The 18,283-nt window shown below is 37.6% G+C and overlaps 1 protein-coding gene across 1 annotated transcript; it reads right to left on the bottom strand.

Annotated features, from left to right (window-relative positions):
• Positions 1–15,469: 15,469 nt before the first annotated feature.
• On the bottom strand, positions 15,470–18,044 carry LOC306879835 (rho-related GTP-binding protein RhoV-like). The gene is made up of 3 exons (XM_079433039.1): positions 17,694–18,044; positions 17,527–17,585; positions 15,470–17,142 (listed from the first exon to the last, which is right to left on the bottom strand). The coding sequence occupies exons 1-3, from the start codon at positions 17,890–17,892 to the stop codon at positions 16,696–16,698; spliced, it is 705 nt and encodes a 234-aa protein (XP_079289165.1). The 5' UTR covers positions 17,893–18,044; the 3' UTR covers positions 15,470–16,695.
• Positions 18,045–18,283: the final 239 nt, after the last annotated feature.

Below are 18,283 nucleotides of genomic sequence, written 5' to 3'. Positions count from 1 at the left end.
CATCACATGAATAAAATGCATTTTAAAATATTTAAAAATGTAAAATTGTGGTAACACTTTATTTTAGTGTCTCTTAACCAGTTGCTTATTAGCATGCATATTACTAGAATATTAGCCATTTATTAGTAGTAATTAAGCATATATTAATGCCTTATTCTACATGACCTTATTCTACATCCCTAATCCTACCCAATCCCTAAATTTAACAACCTTACTAACTATTAGGAATTTATTGAGGGAAAAGTTGTATTTAATAGTGAATAAGTGTTCCCTATTCTAAAGTGTTACCAAAATTATTTTATATTATGATCTTATTTTACAATATTACCGTTTTTACTGTATCAAATAAATGTAGCATTGGTGAGCATACGAGACTTCTGTCAAAAACATAAATCTTATGGAGCCCAAACGTTTAAACGGGTTTATCGTACATTGTCAGATGTCATCAAAATCACTTTTGTAGTTTAAAAACAAAAATTGCAGCAATGTCATTTCCTCAAGGATTAATCTGAGGGCCTCCGTTTCATTGGAGCTTAATCATCTATTGATCTCATTGTCTAAGTCTGTGGAAGCGGATGCTGATGTGTTAACCCAGCTCTCTGCTCACATTACCTCACCAGCAGTTAGCTGATCTGAAGGCCGGGCGATAGATGTTTTTCCAGTCTAACCGGCTCTTTTGACTCGGTGGCTTTTAAGATGAGAGGTGAGAGAGAGAGCTTGTAAAGCTGGTCAGGTGAGCGTTCGCTTTGTTAACAAATCTTAAGCCTCGTGCAGACTTCGTTTTAAATCCTCCGTTTACCTCTTATCAATGACCTTTGGTCTGGATATACTACACTTGCATTAAGAGCCACAGTATGTTTCCATAGCTGAGTTAAATTCAACATTTGTAGGGCTGGATAATGCTGATCATCCACTCATTTGCAGAAGTTATCTTCAAACAATTAAAGAGGAAATTTGTTTGTTGTGACATGCTAACAAAACATTTCTTCAGTGTTAAAGGAACACTGTTATCATCTTTTTTTCAAGACTGGCTAGTTTGGGTAAATTGGTGCTTCCAAATAATCCACCTCAGTGTCTTTTTCCATCATTTTAACAATCAAAAATATGAAAAGCTTATTCAAAAAACTCTGATGATTACCATTCTTTCAGAATGAGTAAGCGAGAACCATTCAAGTTTAAATGTCACTGGAACCACAGCTGACCCACATGACGGTCCTGCATGCATTGCATTCTTACAGTAATACTACAATTAGAGCTGACAAATGATAACAGTGATATCTGAACTGTCGCAGATCATTCTTACAAAGGATTATACGGCTCTTGTATGCTTCCTTTTCTTAGCTCAATGTCAAGAACGTAATCTGACTTTGTCTCATAGCAGTGTTCAGCAGCTGCGCCTTTCTATCTTTCTTACTTAAAAATAGCCAAGTTGTCACTTTACTAATGAGAAATGTAATAAAGCAAAAACAACTAACAAATATTGACAATATTGACAAGACGTTTCTGTTTGTGTGTTGGGGGAATACAAGGTAATTTCCCCAAACATTTTTGTCTGGACAATGTCTTTTGTATATTTGTTACTGATTCGTTTGGTGTTGTGAACTATTTAAGATGACTGAAATAAACTGTCAATCTATGGAACTGTATTATCTGTCAGCCAATCAGAATCAAGCATTCTAGAGTGCCGTGGGGGCCTTACAACATGAAATTAAGCTATTTTCTGTGAATGTGCGAGACATCTGATTCATTAGCTGCTATAGGTAATTAACTACAAGAATAATAAAAGTGCAGTACTATTTGTTATAAACCAGTGGTTTTATGATAAAAGTGATAAATTAAGGAGATAATTCACCCAAAAATGAAAATTCTGTCATTAATTACTCGCCCTCATGTTGTTCCAAACCTGTAAATCTGAGAGATTTCTGACAACTCCATAGACAGCAACGCAACTGACACGTTCAAGGCCCAGAAATGTAGAAAGAACATCGTTAAAATAGTCCATGTGACATCAGTGGGTCATCTGTAATTTTATGAAGCTACGAGAATACTTTTTATGTGCAAAGAAAACAAAAATAAGGTTGCGTGCACAACGACACCATACACATGCATCGTACTGTTATGAACGTGCACCGAAAACTGACAAGGAAGAGAAGAAATTGTTGAATAAAGTTTCTATTTTCTATGCACACAAAAATATTCTCGTAGCTTCAGAAAATTAGGGTTTAATCACATGGGCTATTTCGATGTCTTTACTACATTTCTGGGCCTTGAATGGATTGGATTTCATCAAAAATATCTTAATTTGTGTTCAGAAGATGAATGAAGGTCTTATGAGCTTGGAACGACATGAGGGTGAGTAATGACAGAATTTTCATTTTGGGGTGAACTACCCTTTAAAATAGCATAACTAATAATACTTTGCAATATAACGGACTGTTTTTGTACAGCTAAACTAGCTGTAAGCTGCTGGCACTGGAACCCTGGCACATTCAAGATAAAAATGACTGTCAACTCTTAAGATATGTACATCCTTTACATAAAAAGGATGTAATGTAGAATACAGTGCAGCTATTTGAAAATAAAGCATTCCCTGTTATGTTTGTAGAGGTTTCTAATGTGGAATGGTGATGGCGTTCTCATCAGCCTATGTTCTTGTTATTCAACAAGCCTTAGCAAGCTTGTGAGAGTTCATGCGACTTGATGCACCATTGGTAAACATGTTCTGATGTCAGCTTGTCTTCTCTTTCGGTTCTGGCTCGGGTGGTTGAAAAGTGTGGGATACTGTTGGTTGTTGTTATCATCTTGTCCTTACTTGCAGTTGCGCCACTCAGTTGGCTCATGAGGTTGCACCCCCACCTCTACATGCAAAGTGTGAGAAAGGCACCGCCTCCTGATTCTCACCCGTGATGGACCTATCATAATTAATTCACATATCTTTACAGAGGCATCTCATCATTACAATAAAGCTATTGATGTTTCTGAAACTTTATATTAGCTGTTTGTGTTGCCAGTTTGTCTTGAAGTATGAATGTGTCTATGAATCGTTTCAAAATGTAAGGAGCTTCTAAGCTTCTTAACTGAAATGAAGTGACCAATTTTGAATGCTCTACAGCAAACTGAACAGAAGACTTGACTCACGTTTGCTGCAACCTCAATGAAACGATTCTCTAATAAGCATAAACACCCAGAAATGACATTTTTTTTTATAAAATACTTTCAAAATATTAATCTAATTATATCTCTGATATTTTATTCCTGGATCTTTTGCTGTTGTATAAAGCTCTTTAAATAACTTAAATTGAAAGTCAGATGGAACTGCAATATCTGTCAGCCAATCAAAATGAAGCATTCTAGGGCACTGTTGTAGCCACCTTATTTTGCAACATGAAACTTAGCTTTTTTCTGTGAATGTGCAAATGACTTCACTGATTCATTATATATTCATTTTATATATAATGGCATATATATAGCATAAGAAACCTCTTTACAAAACATAAAAAACCTTACTGATCCCAAACATTTGATCATATATACATATATATATAAATAATGAATTTGTCATTTTAATGCGTTTACATTTTGTATTAATATTTTGAATTCATGTTTAGTGTATTTTGAATTTGTGTTTTTTAATTTTAGTTACAGTTTTAGTATTCTTGTTGTATGATTGTCGTTTTTATTCATTTTAGTTATTATTTCTCTCATCTGTTAAATATATGAATTTTTCTGCAAGGTGATGCTGCGTTAAAATTAGTCTTAGAACATAATTATAATTTCCTTTTGCAACAGACCTATGCCTTTAAGGCTGCCTGCGTAGACTAGGTTTTAGAACAGGGCCTATGCCATACAGTGATAGACATTATGAAATAAAAAATAATAAATACAGCAAAGTGAAATGTCAGCATGTAACATTGTCTCATGTGACAAGATTGTATCTTTGTGTTTATGTTGACCAAGATGGATCTTTTGTTGGTCAAACTAAGCGGATCTTGCTCAATGGGTTTCAAAAGGTCAAACTATAACGTGGACAAGAGTGACATGTCAATGGCATAAGAGCCACGCAATTGATTTAGATCAATGGTCAAAATGATACCGTCACACTGAACAGTCCAATCAAGGCTAATATCAAATCTTTGAAGTCATTATCAGCTCATCAGTCTTGTGAAAGAGGGCCAGTTTGAGGATCAGGAATGATTTCTATGAAGTCGGTCATTTGTAATGCACTGACATGTACTATTGCAGCTGACGAACTGTCATTCTCTAATGAGGCAGTCCATTATGTACGTGTTATCAAGCATTCAGTGTTCACAAGATCACATGACTACTTACCAGTTAACTGTCAATACAGCCAGCAACAGATTTAACAAGATTCTGTCTTACAGTATGTGTGTGAGAACTGAAACCATAACAGCTTATAAGCCACACACCCGAAACTGCAGATGAATCAAATAAACTTGACAGGGAGTGTGGGAGTGTGTAACGTTACTGCCTACAGGCAGTTCAGCAGACAACAGCTGTGAGACAAGCACAAGCCCTCGAGCTGTCCGTTATCACGATTGATTTTCCTGATTAAAACGTCCCCTTGATCCAGGGATATTTTCCACAACAATATTCGCAATCTAATTATAAAGATTCACTTAATTCCTTCATTTACAGTTAAAAGCATCGCGTTTGATGTAATTACATGAAGACAGTTTATTAGTGTCAATTTGTAAAGCTAACAAGTATTTGTTCTGTACAACCCCAATTCCAAAGAAGTTGGGAAAGTTTTGTGAAATGCAAGAAAATCTAGAATCTTGTTCATTCTCTTTAACTTTTTTTTTTTCAATTGACAAAAGTCAAAATATTTCCAAAGTTTTCACTGACCAACCTAAATTTATTTTTAAAATATGAACAAATTTAGTTTTTTGACGGCTGCAACACATTCCAAAAAAGTTGGGACAGAGGCAAAATAAAAGTGAAAAGGTTATAAAATATCCACATTAAACTGTTTTGAAACAGTTCACAGTAAGCATGTGAATTGGTAATAGGTCAAGGTATCATGTTTGGGTATAAAAGGAGCATCTCAGTCTTTGCAAGCAAAGCTGGATCATAGTATTTTGAGTTCTCAGTCCCAAAGACCAAAGGGACCATCCAGACTTTCATAAGTCAAGTCAAGTCACTATTATTTGTATAGCGCTTTTAACAATGCAAATTGTGTCAAAGCAGCTTTACATCAGCTTGATATAAAGCTGGGTGGCTTTATATCAGCTTTTCAGTATTTAGACGGGGAAATAGTTTGTCGAAATAGTGTCATTCTCCTCTGGCCAGACAAAATCAGCAGTTTAAATCTAGGCTAAAGCAGAGTCCGATTGTGCAAAGGACTCATCTGGTTCCTGTGGTCTTGTCCTGATGGCCGTCTCGGAGACAGGGTCTTCACTGGGGATCAGTCTCTGGGGCTCATCTAGTTGTCCTGGTCTCCGCTGATGTTCAGGGCTGTAGAGGTTATCTCTAGGTGCTGATCCACCATCTGATCTGGATACGGACTGGATCCGGGTGGCTGCAGTGACCATCTGATCTGGATACGGACTGGATCCAGGTGGCTGCAGTGACCATCTGATCTGGATACGGACTGGATCCGGGTGGCTGCAGTGACCATCATCATTAGGGACAGAAGCAAAAGCAAACGTCTGTCATGGCAGAGCGTGCACAGGCCTCCGGAGGGGCAGGGGCAGGGGCGAAATGGCGTTACGAGGGCTCAATCGCGGACCGGGGGGTGGGGGTTCCCCCTCAGCTCAGCTAGGGGCATCACGATTCACGATTTTATCACGATTCTTTGTCATGTTGGTTTTTCTATTTTGCAAGCTGTTTGAGCATTACAGCCAAACTAATTTCCCTATTATAAAGACAAACCCTTTCAAGATAACAAAATATAAAAAAGTATGGCAGATATTTAGGCCAAAGTGGGTGAAGATAAAAATCTTTGTCATTATTTTATCTTTGTTATTAAAAAATGAGAACAAAGATACACATTACAAATACACACAATATACAAATAAAATAAACCGTGTTTTATTTTCAGGTACAATAGGTGTATTTAGCATTCAAGAAACTGAATGAACAAATATAAAAATAAAACACTATATAGATTAATTCCAATTAAAGAAACTGTATTAAAGTTTTTCAGTCAAGAGTAGTGAGTGATTTTTCTCTGTGTTTGGTGTTTTATAAACATTAACGGAATAATTCACCCTAGAATTAAAATAGGCTAGTGTTTTATTTGTATACCTTCATTTACTCACTCAAAAGTTGTTTTAAACCTGAGTTTCCTTCTTCTGCTAAACATAAATGCTATTTTGAAAAAGGTGGAAAACCAAACAATTGCTGGTCCACAGTAACTTCCATAGTATTTTTTTCCCTACTGTCAAAGTCAATGTGGACCAGCAACTGTTTAGTTACCCGCATTCTTCAAAATATCTTCTTACTGATGTGAATGTATGTGGCACTGTGCAGTATATTGATACGGCCGCGCCAGAACTGCAGCTGATAGAATGCGCGCTGTAGCAAAATACAACAATATTTCTTCAAAAGCAGATCGTGGAGACATTTTTATCAGGGCCGCTGCTGGCCAAATGGGTGCCCTAAGCAGGATTTTATTGTTGTGCCCCCTCCCTCAAATATTATGGAAGTAAAAAAAAAACACACCTACCATAGGGGTCAAAATAGAACTTTAATAAAATATAAAAATAAATAAATTATAATAAAATTTTTATTATTTACAAATTACAACTGTAGCTCTAGACAGTTACCTATGGCAGTAAAACAGTTTTCTGATTGATTTTATGGTCTCAATCATTCAGAAATCATGCTAAAGAAAATTAAGCAGTTTTTCATTCTAAAAACCATGATGTGCATATGTTTTTTGTTGAAGAAATTATAGAGGCTGTGTCATCTATAGCAAAAAGGTGGCCAAAAATGAAAGATTAAGTGGATATTTGAATTAAATGTTTGGTCAATAGTCTATTGGTGTCTATTTTATTTCTTTCTTTCTTTTCAACGTTACATGTTATTACAAATGCCTGCAAAGGGAGCCAAAGGCCTGGTCATTGCTACTGTTACACTTAGCCTATTAAACAAGGACTTGATCGTCCTGGAAGTGTAACAGCAGCAATGACCAGGCCTTTGGCTCCCATTGCAGGCATTTGTAATAACATATAACGTTGAAAAAATAAAAATAAATAGACACCATCACAAAATTTGTAATTGTTTTACTGGTTATAATGGGACTTGTATTGGTTTTAATGGAAACTGTAATGGACCCTGTTGGTCTCTACTGGTAATTGGTCACCTTCTATTGGTGGCTTGTTAAAACCAATCAATTCTAATGGAATATGTCCCAAAACACACTACAGAAAACCATTTTTAATGGCTTTAATGGTTAAAAGTTGATGGCATTTGTGATTTATTTGTGATTCATTTGTGATGGTGTTAGAATTTTCTGTGATGGTCTTTTTTGTTGTTGTTTTTTTCAGCAGGGTTGCCTCATTGTTTTTATATAAAGCATTTTTAGTCATTTTAAAGGCTGTTTTATTTTATTGGTTTATTTAATAGGGACCATGCATATTCATTAACATTGTTGTATAAAAATACACCATGTAAATATGCCAGAATTAGTAACAATAACTACTTTTCATATAATATATATATATTATATTAATATTTCTTTGATTATGAATGTAGCCTACCTGAAAGTGACGTGCGTGCTTCATTTTCATCTTTTTTTTTTCTTCGCGCCGGATTGCTTTTCACGGGCATAGTTGTCCATCAATTATGATCATAGCATAAAATCAGACGTTAAATCAGAGCGGCAGTACTGATTTAACGTCCACGTTATCGTTCATATCGCGATTGCGCACAGCGTCAGCAACTGCACGCGATCACAGATTCTTGATTTTATTGCATTTTACAAAATGTCCCAACTTCTATGGAATTGTGGTTGTAAAGAAAGTTTGAATGCATGAAAAGTAAAATGATAATAAATAAATAAATACCAGTTTTACTCATAGTTAGTTTTAGGAATGTTAGTTATAACATTATAACATTATAATATAGTTAGTTAAAACTGAAATGAAATAAAATATAAATAGTAATATTAGATAAAAACTTCAATTCTTCAATTCTTCAATTCTTTAGACCAAACAAAATGGCGCCGCTGATGGCAGCTATTGTGCGTTGCTCCTCGGTGTTTGTATTGTTTTTGTTTGTTTTTCCTGTTTTTTGTTTTTCAAATAAGATCAGCTTTACCAGGGATGATCTACTGAACATTCGGCAGAACACACCACAAAATCTTCTACCGGTTTTTGATTTTTCGGACGTTTTGCTGGACATTGTAGTTGGCGGAGCTGTAGCTCTGGTCAAACGCTTCAGGAGGCGCAGACGGGGAAAGAGAGCCGGCGCGCTCGTGAAACTTCGTCAGCGCGGATTTAGAACGGCGTTGCCTAGCATCCATCTGGCGAATCTCCGCTCTCTACCCAACAAAACGGACGAACTCCTTCTGCTCTCCCGGACAAACAAGGACTTTTCTAACTCTGCTGCTCTATGTTTCACGGAAACCTGGTTGAATGGCGACATACCGGACAGCGCGATCCATCTGCCTAATTACCAGCTGATAAGAGCAGATCGGGACACAGAATCAACGGGGAAATCGCGCGGCGGCGGGACATGCTTTTACATCAATGAGAGGTGGTGTACAGATGTAACTGTTTTAAAGAAGATGTGCTGCTCAGATCTAGAAACGCTCTTCATTAACTGCAAGCCGTTCTATTCGCCGCGGGAGTTCTGCTCGTTCATTCTCGTGAGTGTTTACATTCCACCGCAAGCGCACGTGAGCACAGCTCTACAGAAACTCGCTGATCTGATCACAGAGAGTGAACAACAACACCCGGACTCTGTTTTAATCATTCTCGGGGACTTTAATAAAGCAAATCTCTCCCGTGAACTGCCAAAATACAGACAGCATGTTACATGTCCCACCAGAGACAGTAATATATTGGATCACTGTTACACAACAATAAAGGACGCATATCACTCGGTTCCACGAGCAGCTTTAGGACTCTCTGATCACTGTTTGGTTCATCTTATTCCATCCTACAGGCAGAAACTTAAGTCTGCGAAGCCTGTATTAAGATCTGTTAAAAGATGGACTAACGAAACAGAGCGGGATCTACAAGCCTGTTTCGACCTGACTGATTGGTCTGTTTTTGAAGCTGCAGCAAATGACCTGGACGAGCTCACAGAGACTGTAACATCATATATCAGTTTCTGTGAGGACATGTGCATTCCTACCAGGACTCATCTATTCTACAACAATGACAAACCATGGTTCACTGCCAAACTCAGACAGCTCCGTCAGGCCAAAGAAGATGCTCACAGAAAGGGGGATAAAGTCTTGTACAAACAGGCCAAATACACACTGGAAAAGGAGATCAGAGTGGCAAAGAGGAATTATTCTGACAAGCTCAGGAACAAATTCTCTTCCAGCGATCCGGCTTCAGTGTGGCTTGGATTAAAGGACATCACCAGCTACAAAACACCACCCCCCAGCACTCTGGAGAATCAACACCTGGCAGACGACTTAAACGAGTTCTTTTGTCGTTTTGAACGATCACCCCACACCCGCCCAGAACACCCCTCCACACAACCATTCACACCTCCAGCAACCCCTCTCTCCCCCACACCTACAATTCAAATCAGCGAAGACGAGGTGTGCCAGGTCTTCAGGAAAAACAAAAGAAGGAAAGCACCTGGTCCAGATGGTGTGTCATCAGCCTGCCTAAAAATCTGTGCTGAGCAGCTGGCCCCCATCTTCACACAGATCTTCAATAGATCACTGGAGCTGTGTGAAGTCCCCTCATGCTTCAAACGCTCCACCATCATCCCCGTCCCAAAGAAACACAAAATTACTGGACTTAATGACTACAGACCTGTGGCACTAACGTCTGTAGCCATGAAATCATTCGAAAGACTGGTTCTGGCTCATCTGAAGGACATCACTGGACCCTTACTGGACCCCCTGCAGTTTGCCTACAGAGCAAACAGGTCTGTGGATGATGCAGTCAACATGGGACTGCACTTCATCCTACAGCATCTGGACAGACCAGGGACTTATGTGAGGATCCTGTTTGTAGACTTCAGCTCTGCTTTTAACACCATTATCCCGGAAACCCTTCAAAATAAACTAACCCAGCTCTCCGTCCCCACCTCCGTCTGCCAGTGGATCAACAGCTTCCTGACAGACAGACAGCAGTTAGTAAAGCTTGGCAAATTCTCATCCAGCACTCGAACCATCAGCACTGGAGCTCCTCAGGGCTGCGTACTCTCCCCACTGCTCTTCTCCCTCTACACCAACGACTGCACATCTAAAGACCCCTCTGTCAAGCTCCTGAAGTTTGCAGACGACACCACACTGATCGGCCTCATCCAGGACGGTGACGAGTCTGCTTACAGACAGGAGGTTAAGGAGCTGGCTGTCTGGTGCAGTCTCAACAACCTGGAGCTTAACACGCTCAAAACTGTGGAGATGATCGTGGACTTCAGGAGAAACCCCCCTGCTCTCCCCCCACTTACCATCATGAACAGCACCGTGACTGCAGTGGAGTCATTCAGATTCCTGGGCACCACCATCTCTCAGGACCTAAAGTGGGATATTCACATTGACTCCATTGTCAGGAAGGCCCAGCAGAGGCTGTACTTTCTTCGCCAGCTGAGGAAGTTCAACCTGCCACAGGACTTACTGAAACAGTTCTACTCTGCCATCATTGAATCCATCCTCTGCACCTCAATAACTGTCTGGTTCAGCTCAGCTACCAAATCTGACCTCAGAAGACTACGGAGGGTAGTCCGGACTGCTGAGCGAATCATTGGTACAACCCTCCCCACTCTCCAAGAACTGTACTTATCCAGAGTGAGCAAAAGGGCTGGTAAAATCACTCTGGACCCCTCACATCCAGCACACAACCTCTTTGAACTGTTACCATCTGGTCGACGCTACAGAGCTCTGAGCACCAGAACGACCAGACACAGGAACAGTTTCTTCCCTCAGTCAATACATCTCATGAACACTCAATAAATAAACGTAGAACACACAACTAATACATTATCCATTCACCACACTCACTTATTTTATTTTCTCATTTCTAATTTGCACATACTTCACCTGTACATACATAGTCGCCTATATTATATATTATATATTGTGTATTTTTTATTTTTTTTGCTGCTTTGTACATTGGTTATTGGCTATTTCCTGTTATTTTGTTTCATTACCTGTGTCCTGTCCTGTTACTGTCTTTCTGTTGCACTGTGGAGCTTCTGTCACTACAACAAATTCCTTGTATGTGTAAACATACTTGGCCAATAAAGCTCATTCTGATTCTGATTCTGATTCTGATTCTATTAAATTTAGAAATGTTGCATTGACAAGTGAAGCTGAAGTATTATAATTACTAAAACTAATATATATACACACAGTATATACAGTTATATATATATACATACAGTGCCCTCCATTATTGTATTGGAACAGTAAAGACAAAATTGCTCTGTTGGCTGTGGAGTCAAGACATTTACAAATATGATTAAAAGATGAATATGAGACAAAACTATAGAATGTCATATTTTATTATTGGGTGATTCAACACATAGATGTTTTTACCAGCTAAGAAGTTCAGCACTTTTAGAGTTTCATCCCTCTATCTGATGTGAGCATAAGTATTGGGACAGTTGCCTCACAGGTCTTTCTAAGTGATCAGCTGTGTCCTGTTGCTTTAATTCTTCAGATATTAAAAGCAGGGAATGTGTCGTATCAGTTATATCCATTACTTCTGCATTCTGAATCTTGCATTCGATGATGACACACGCAAACCAGAATGAAGATGAGGGAGCTGACTTTGAGAGAAAAGCAAGCAATTTGGATGCTAAAAGAAAAGAGGAAGTCAGTTAGAGCTCTAGCAAAAACAAAGGGCATGGAGAAATCAAGAGTTTGGAAACCACCAGCGACACCAGCAACCAACAATGACCTGATCGGCTGAGAAAACAACAGTAGTTGATGACAGACAAATCATAAAAGCTGTGAAAATGAACCCTAAAAGATGTGTCTGTAAAATCACCAACAACTTCCAGAAAGCTTGGGTGATGCTCGGACAATCTACTGTCCTCAGGAGACTTTGACACAGAATTACAGATGCTACACAGCAAGAAGCAAACCTCTGACCAGCACCAAAAATAGAAAGGCAAGATCTGTAAAGCATGGTGGAGATGGTGTGGTGTCGTGGCATGGGCATGTTGCCTCTGGAACAGGCCCTCTCAACTTTACTGATGACTTAATGCATGATGACAGTAGCAGAATGAATTTGGAAGGGTACAAAACCATCTTGCCTAACAATATTCAAGAAAATGCCACCAAATTGAAGTGAAAGTGAAGTGCTTCATATTGCATCAGGACAATGACCCAAAACACCCTGCTAGTTCAGTCAAGGAATTTATAAGGGCAAAGAAATGGAAAGTCTTAGATTGCTCAAGTCAATCTCCAGATTTAAATCCAATTGAACATGAATTTCACCAGCTGAAGGAGGAGAGTAAAGGCATATCCATCCATCCATCCATATATAAATGCTGGGGTAAATACAACCCAGCGCTGGGTAAAATATGGATGAACCCAGCGATTGGGTTGTTTAGACCCAGCGGTTGGGTTAAACATTTAGCTTTTTATTTATTTAGTTGAAAACAACCCAGCATGTGTTCTGTCCAATATTTACCCAGCTCTGGGTTGTATTTAACCTAGCATTTTTTAGAGTATATATATATATATATATATATATACATATATATATATATATATATATATACATATATATATATATATACATATATATATATATATATATATATATATATATATATATATATATATATATATAAGGTATTATTATTTTTCAAAGTTATTGTACTTGCATTTTTTTTTAATGAAAAATTGGTCAAATAAATCTCATGAACAAGAGCCATATCTAAGGAACACAATATCATTAAAAAAAAAATATTAAAACTATTAAAATCATTTTCATCAGTTGAAATAAAAATGAAATGAAATAAAATATAAATAGTAGTATTAGATGCAAAACTTAACTTGTATGAAAATTAGAAATGTTGCATTGACAAATAGTTAAAATTACAAATAATTAGCTACTAAAGTATTATAATTACTAAAATTGAAATAAATTGAAGCTAAAATTAAAATCTTTAAAAAAAATGCAAAATGACTAACAAAATTATTAAAACAAACTAAAATGTAATTAAAATAGAAAATATAAAAATAAAAAGATAAATTAAAATATATAAATACCCTAGCAACTGTTTAGCAACATGCTATAAATCACTCAAACACCCTGGCAAAAACAACCAAACAACAAGCATATGTTATTCAATGGTTGATAAAATGCAAAACTCTTGTAAGCCTTTCAAAGAATGAGGTAAATATCATTCTGAAAGCAAAATTTGTAAGATTCAAATCAAAACAAGCCGCAAATAAGTCCCAAAGGCCTATGCATCATCTTGTCTGTGAATCAACCTCTGGCAATAACAGTAATGGCTGATTTGGCTGACCAGGAACAGGCTGGGTCTGTGATTGTGTACCTGTGTCCTCTCAGGAGGCCTGTAGGTAAATGTGACAGGAGTGAAACTCATTGAAACTGGCTGCGTGCCAGAGAAGGCATAGTCAGTTTGGTCTGAGCCCTGGGAAAAGGGGCGGGGAAGAAAGCTAACAAAGAGGTGAGTAACCGTTTCTTTAACCACAAAGTGAGATGAACACCTCACCATTCATGGGAACCTAAACCTGTCAGGCCTGGCCTCTGTTGCTCAACATGTGGAAAGCAGTATCATGCTAGACTCCAAAGCACAAATGCATCCTTAAAGAAACGTGGGTGTGTGTGAACATAGCTGAATTTACAAGCAGAGAAGATTAGTTTAATTACTTCATGTCAGGCTAATTATAGAAAGTTGTTATTTCTTGCTTTCCTGTAGTTTTCTGACTTTTTACTTAGAATATGTTCACTATACTGCTAGAATAGATGTAACAAAAAGTACTGTATTGTTCGATTTCATTCATTCAGTCATTTAGTGGTCTAACAAACATGGCGACACTTAATGAAGTCCTCATAATCCATCATGGTAGCAAGAGCGTAACCCCACAGTGGAGGTGATTCATTGTTGCTAGGCTTTGTTGCAGCAATAGTGAGCAATACCATCATGCACATGACAATTTCACTATGTGGTTTTTGTCATTTAAACAGGTACAAATGGCAGCCATTACTTATGTAATTCAACATGACTGTTTAGTGTTTTATGAGACATGTGAAAGTTTAAATGTAAACTGTTATGATAGAAATTTTAATTTGATCTAGAAAACTATAGTTTGTCAAGACACTTTAAATGCTGACACCATATTATAGCTTAGCTTTGCCTGAAAGTTTAAACACATTGTTGCTCACCGATGAATCCTCTGCAGGAAATGGTGCCGTCAGAATGAGTACAAACAGTTTTGAGTAGAATTTCATTTCGAGTAGTTTGAACACTACAAACAACAGCAAGAAACCCTTTGTCTCCTGTTTACACTTCAAGGGTAGCGAGTGAAATCCTCTCCCACATTCATCCGAGCGCGGCTCAAAGTCACAGCGCGAGACCTCGGAGCAGAGAAGTGTGAGTTCACAATGTATTCATATTCCTTCAGTACCTGACACTTCTCTGTGTCTCATTTACACCCTCTGAAGATATTTGCAGGACCATTTACATCAAGTACTCATAATGTTTGAGAAGCGTACTCTGATCTCTAACATTTGTTTGCGATGTACATAATTTAGTAGCACATATGTGTGTGTGATGCTAGTTCACATACTCAATTTAGTCATTTAATTATTTTTAATCAAAGTGAATTTAAACATTCACAAGTTCATTTGAATTAGTTTGGAAAAAATATTTGAAATGATAACAATTAATATAATTGTATTTAGCAAAGATACATTCATTTAATCAAAAGTGACAGTAAAGATATTTGTAATGTTACAACGGTTTCAACAAATATTTTAAGCCACATATTTTTTCTACATTGATAATATTAAGAAATTTTTTCTCTGTTGCACACCAACTCAGCATATATGAGTGATTTTTAAAGGATCATGTAACACTAAAGACTGGAGTAATGGCTGCTGATTCAGCTTTGCCATCCTAAGAATAAGTTACATTTTAAAATATGAAAATAGAAGTTATTTTTAATTATATTTCACAATATTATAGTTTGTATTGTATTTCTGATGGAATGAATGCAGCCTTGTTGAGCACAAATGACTAAATAAAATAAAAATCTTACAGACTCCAAACTTTTGAATGATATAATAACGGTTTCTTAACGGAGCTCAAAAATACAATTAGGGAACAATATCCATTTTCATCATGTTATTTATTTGATATTTAAGAGAAACACATGATTGTGTAAATAACTCACATATAACACTTAAAGCAGGAAAAAATAATAAAAACAGGGAACTTGCAAAGTTGCATTGGGAAAACTGCATTGGAAATGTATTTTGCCCTTTAAATTTATTTTAGATGATGCAAAGAAACACTGAAGGAGAACCTGTATAAAAGTGCAGCTTGAATTTGATCAAAAGGCAAAACAATAGTGAAGACAGATAAAATGATCAAGCGGTACATCCTTCTTGCCTGAGGCATCAAAACAGAACAGTTAAAACTGTTAAAAAAGAACTGTTAAAACAAACAGCATTAAAAAAAAAAAAAAGATAACTTCCACAAGAAGCATATTTGTAACAAAGACAGTCTTGTTTACCCTGTGAGAAGCACACACTGTCAGTAAAAGATTAAAAAAACAAACATAACCAAGCTACGGCTCCACAAAATGGGCTGGGCTTCTATACATTCATCTGTGTATGCACTCTCACAATACATTTGCACAAGAGAAAGACGCTAAACCTGTCTTAGGAAATCAGGAAAAACCCTGACGAATTTTCCCCGGATGTAGGAAACCATTTTCACACAAGCCTAATAATCTTATTTTGCCAATTTGCAAGACAATCCCCAGCTAAGGTTTATCAGGAGAACAGGCTGAATCATTGTAAGAGTGTTGTCGGATTTATAGTCACAGGCACCTAAGAAGGAGACATCTCACACATTGGTTTTGGTTTGGGCTGTTGCATATGAAAGAGTCTGTCTAAGTAGCGCCTGACACAAAAGAGATAAGACAGATACCCACTCTTGTTCCCTCGACCATCAGAGACATCTCCACGTGAGCACCATTCAAGCTTTGAATAGGCAGCTATCCAGCTCATGCAAATTCATTCATTTACATATGGTGGGTGCTCTTTGTGAACAATAAATGATTTAAGGAGTAGTTTTCTCTAATCTTTCTTCATTATGTGTCTATAAATCTTACAGCAAGTGTTACATATACAACTTGTACAATTAAAGCGCTCCGTAAACTTTGTCGAGTAACGCAACAACTCTCAAATGTCACTCGAACATTTCCTGGGAAGTTTCCCACAGATGAAACAACTCCACCCATAAAATAAAGCTAAATGACCGTAGGTAAACACATTGTCCAAAATAAATTAATATCTCATGTAAACAGTCCACACATTTTGACCCACAGGGTCAGATGAAGCAGAAGAACTTCTTCCAGCTGCACTTGGAAAAAGCTTTAGCTCGTCTGTCCGACAGTCTCAGTTTTTTGACCTTCCGGGCCTTGTGTTTAATAGCCGCGAATATTGCTGCGTCAAAGGCCTCCTTTAGGTTTTTCTGGGTCAGAGCTGAACACTCCACGTACTCAGCGGCCCTAATCTTCTCGGCGAGGCTCCGTGCCCGTGAGCTGAACACAGGTTTGACCTTGTACTTGTCCAAGTCTATGAGAACGTTAACGTCCAATAGAAGGTCCGACTGAGTTCCAACTAAAATGATGGGGGAGGATGGGTTACACGCACGAATCTCAGGGATCCATTTCTTGGTTATGTTCTGGAATGATGTGGGGTTAACCATACTGAAGCAGAGAAGGAAGACATCCGTGTGTGCGTAAGACAGAGATCTGAATTCATCAAATTCTTCCTGCAAGTCAAAGACAAAGACAGATAAGAACACCAGACACAGTTAACAATCTTCTGTTTAACAAAATTTGCACTTTACAAACTTTTAAATTACATTTTTAACAGAATATGCACTTTTTTTCACTGTTTACAATTTACAAATGTTTAAACAATGTTTTCAATGTACAAACCTTTTCAAGGTTCTTTACAAACTTTTTTTTAAAAGTTAATTTACAAAACTTTCTGAACAATTTACACTTTGTCAAACTAAAAGTTTACAACTGACAAACTTTTTGGACAAAGTTTACATACTTTATCCATTCTCAACTCAAAAGAACTACTAGTTGTCTCAACTACAACTAATGTGAAATATTTGATTAAATTGACAAATGAAGAAAACAGTTACCTGTCCAGCAGTGTCCATCAACTGAATCCGCACAGGGGTCCCATCCACCTGAACTTGTCCTGAATAAGCATAATGTAAAGACTCTTTAAATTTGAATCCTCATAATTCATCTAAATACTTTAATTTAAGCATCAGGGTTTAGAAGGAGTCAAAGATCACCCTCTTACCTGAGAAGACGTCAAAAGCCGTCTGTTTGTAATCCGTAGGGTATCCATTGGTTGTGTAGCTGACTATCATACTAGTCTTCCCCACCGCACCATCCCCAACAAGCATACAGCTGATCCAGGGCTCCAGCGCGTCGTCCTGCTCTAAACACACGGACGGAACTCTTGACTCGTGGTAAAAGTAATCCATTTGAGGTGGCATGTCCAACAATTAAAGCCAAGAAGAATTGTCTTCAGGAAAACTTAGTAAACTCCACAGTACAAGGTGGTATCTTTGTTGAGACCGATGAATGACTCATTACTTTCGCAGCTCAAAAGCTGACTCTCTTTCTAATATGTGACGGATATCTCCGTGTCTTTTCATTCAGCGATTCGGAGAGGCTTGACTTTGCATAGCCACGCCCACCGCAGTCACGGGCCTCAATAGAAAGATCAAATCTTTGGTTTGAACACAGATAAACTATTTAACGATTCGTTAACGATTTTAATCCCAAACGATTCTCAATGAAACAAAGTGCATGCCTTTTCTAAGCGGTTAAATTAAATGCATTTTATTACTATGCAAAATAATAGACCCTTTAAATATTAAATGT

Source organism: Barbus barbus, assembly GCF_936440315.1.
Source record: "Barbus barbus genome assembly, chromosome: 14".
Lineage (NCBI taxonomy): Eukaryota > Metazoa > Chordata > Actinopteri > Cypriniformes > Cyprinidae > Barbus > Barbus barbus.
This window is presented reverse-complemented; position numbering and strand designations above follow the sequence as displayed.